The sequence below is a fragment of the Micropterus dolomieu genome, linkage group LG12 (assembly GCF_021292245.1).
Source record: "Micropterus dolomieu isolate WLL.071019.BEF.003 ecotype Adirondacks linkage group LG12, ASM2129224v1, whole genome shotgun sequence".
In the NCBI taxonomy this organism is placed as follows: Eukaryota; Metazoa; Chordata; class Actinopteri; order Centrarchiformes; family Centrarchidae; genus Micropterus; species Micropterus dolomieu.
The window spans coordinates 3562333-3565795 of record NC_060161.1 but is presented as its reverse complement, the minus strand read 5'-3'; the positions used below and the strand labels follow the sequence as shown (position 1 = coordinate 3565795).

At 42.2% G+C, this 3463-nt stretch overlaps 1 protein-coding gene across 1 annotated transcript in view; it reads right to left on the bottom strand.

The window, feature by feature from the left end:
* sult6b1 (sulfotransferase family, cytosolic, 6b, member 1) overlaps positions 1-2946 on the bottom strand; it is a 16244-nt gene extending 13298 nt beyond the window's left edge. Inside the window, exon 1 of the mRNA XM_046065823.1 lies at positions 2531-2946. Within this exon, the coding sequence (XP_045921779.1) occupies positions 2531-2723 (193 nt within the window). The 5' untranslated portion in view covers positions 2724-2946. The remainder of the gene's footprint in view (positions 1-2530) is intronic.
* Positions 2947-3463: the final 517 nt, after the last annotated feature.

The window sequence follows — 3463 nt, the reverse complement described above, 5'->3', positions numbered from 1 at the left end:
TGGTTGCGTGTAATCATTCCTCCAAAGGCGATTAACTTATCTGTCTTCGTGTCATTTCTCCATCAGTGAGCTGGTGGGCAAAAAAAAAAAAAAAAAGCCTTTTGAAAGTCAACACTTCCCCAAAAAGAAAACATGTCGCATTCCTCAAACGCACCATGGTGACAGCGGGAACGTCTCGCTTTTTTCTTCCAGTAAAAACCCAACACTGTGAGCGCTTTGTTTTCAAAAGAAAGGGCCTTTTAGATATCAATAAATCATTCACTCGGGTTTGAGCCGTAATGTATGCACGCCAGTACCCAGAACCCTCGCAATGTGATACAAGGTACAATAAAAATGTTCTTTTTATATCATTTTATTTTTTTATTTTCTGCTGCTCACTTTATGGTTCTTGTGTAATTCTTTCCTCATCACCAGAGAAAGAACTTATTGTGCAGAACATCGGATTACATTCAGTACCGACCTTTTACAAACTCTCATAAAAGCAACTGCTCATTAAAGGAAAAGTTAGACAGTTTTTGGGTAACACACTTTACTTGCTGTGAGTTAGATGAAAAGAACACCGGAGGGGATATTTACTGAGTGGGGGGGGGGTGTCTGGGGCTCCTCCCACAAAATATGCAAATATGCAGCATGGTATCATCAAAACGGCGATTTCTTAAGTCATTTGGCATTTCAAGACATTTAGACTGCCTTTACTTTTATTGTGCAGAAACGGCGTATCATTTTACATCTACTGTCCCAGTTAAAATCAGCGAGTGTGAGATATAATCATAGAATAGCCATGAAAGTCCGACACTATGGTGGTGGAGGGGGGTCGGGTGGATAGCAAGTTGGCCCCTGACCCAGGAGACCGGCGTTCGGTTCCCATGTGAAACAAAAATTTTTTTATTTATGTTACGTTGTGCAAGTTAGCATGCTACATCGTTTCTAACGTTAGCTACATACGTCAATTCAAACGTAACAAAATCCTAATGTGTTTGTTCAATCTCGACAAAAGCTAAAGTGTAGGAACATCAATTTGCTGTCCAACAAATGCTTTTCAAAACGCAACCCATAAGTGGATTGCTACGCCCCTAAAGCCTCCCCTGCTTTCTGGTCTCTGTTCCTCTAAATGGGACCATAATTTACTAAATGAACATCATGCTGTGTTGAAGAAGACTTGAAACTAGCGACTGAGACCATAAAATCAGCTGTGAATTAGCCTCACTTTCTCATGGACGTCTAAACAATCACACTTCTTTTACAGCCAGGGGAGTCGCCCCCTGCTGGCTGATTGAGAGAATGCAGTTTTAATTAACTTTACTTTTCAGACCCAGAGGCTATGTCCAATTCTTACAAATGCAGTCTATGGGAGGGAAGGAAGTTAAGCTAAGTTGGAACGGGGTCAGAGCAAAATCTGCATTGTCACGATGTGGTTTCAAAATCTTGCTTGGTATGAACTCTGCCTTTTGTCTTGCATCTACCAATCTCCGGGTTTTCTTTTTCCCCTGTGACTGTGCAGATGTTTGTGGGGAGCGCTGACTGTGGTATGTGCAACAGTTTATCAGCCATCTGAGTGGAAATTAGGTGCAAACGCAAAGGAAGTTAGTAGAAAAAGAAAAGTTTCCTTCTGTCTGTAATTACAGTCTGTACAGTGTAACATGAAAAATGAGAGATGCTTCGTTTAGCACATTACATTATGTTTCATTTAAGGAAATATATTTGTTAAATAATTAATGTGTTTGTCCTGCACATGTGCTTATTAGTGTTGGCTTTCCAAACCCGAAGTTCCTCAACCGGATGATGATTTATTAAAGGAATAGTTCAACATTATGGGAAGTTTTCATTTTGAGAGTGAGATTTCAATCATACCTGTGTTCAGTACAGAGCTGGAGTTAGGGTTAGCTTGGCTCAGCATTTGTTCAAAGTTTAAAAATACACCTCTAGAACTCGCTCATTCACATGTTGTATCTTATTTTTTTTTAATCCGTACACAGCCGCAGAAATCAGTGTTACGCGCTGTTCTTGACAAAACAAAAAAAAGGGGCGAATCCAGTTTCTCCGGTTGTTCAGTTCCTTACATTTGCATACCAGTCATGACCTCAGTCAGATATTTCCTTCAACAGCGGACCGACATTCACTATGTGGGAAAGACTGCAGAGGAAATAAAGAATATAAATCTTTTTGTTTGTTTCTGTTTTGCAGAACCAGGAGATTCATAAATGAGTCCATATTTTACTCAGATTATCAGATAATTCCTAATGCTGTATACAGATAGAAAATACTAGAAGAAGATCTTATACTTTTCCATTTTAAGCATTTTTTGATAAAATATGCTTTACAGATTCACTTTCACCAGTGTTATAATCATTAACATTACAAGCAACCAGTGATCAAAGGCCAGAGGTCACAACAGTGGGACCAAATGTTCCTGTGACCTTATAAAAACTTAATTATTTATACAAATGTTGTTTCATCTGGTGGTTGTTACTCTCTGGCTGAACCACATCTGTTCATTAAGACGTGTTGTAACTGGATGACAGTAACTCACCACATTTGGGATACGCCACCAGCATGATGTCATCCTCTCTGGCCTTGAGGTTTTCCAGAGCCTTTAAATTATCCTCAGGGCACATGAGGCACGGGTACAGCACCCCGTTGTATCTGTACAACTTGTCCTTGTCATTGACTTCCTTTGCCATCTGAATCCTGGACTGCAAGGAAGCCATTGGGTTAGTGCTCATGTTGTTTCAGTAGAGTGTCGCTGCGAAGATCAGAAACTCAGACTTCTTTAGACAGGAAGTGAAAAACAGCAATTCAAGAGTGACGACGATCAAAGTAAACAGAACAAAGAGAAGCAGCAGCAGCTTGCTTTCTGTGCAGCTGATCGTCCATCCGCTGCTGTCCTGCAAGTGAGCGAGCAGCGTTGAGAGAAAAAGGGTGTGTGTAGTAGTAGTAGTAGTAGTAGTAGTAATAAAGGAGGAGGCTTCAGGCACCTCCTCCTCCTCCTCCTCCTCCTCCTCCTCCTCCTCCTGCGCACACACACATGCAGGAAAATATAAGATTGCTGCACAGTGTTTACCAGATGGGAGGTAAATGCTGACATACTGGCTAATTGTGTCCCCATTGTTGTGGTGGCAGCCTGGCTGACGGTGAGTGTCCTGTTTTTTTCTCCTTTTTATAAGTTTTTCTGCTTTTTTCCTTGGTTTTCTGTTCTCTGCCTGCCTCCCTGTGTTTTCTCCCCTGTGTGCTCTCTCTCCCTCTGCTCCTGAGCCCAGCCAACTACCTGCACCTGCATCCCATCAGCCACCTCATCAGCCTGCCACACCTGCCAGTAATCACCTCATGACTGCCTGTATTTCAACCCCGGTTCTCCACACCATCCTCGCTTGATCGTCGTTGCTCCATACCCGGTGCCACCTCTGTGTTCAGGCTTTTCATGTTTCTCTGTTCCCCCACCGCTCCTCGCTTCCTCGGCCCCAGT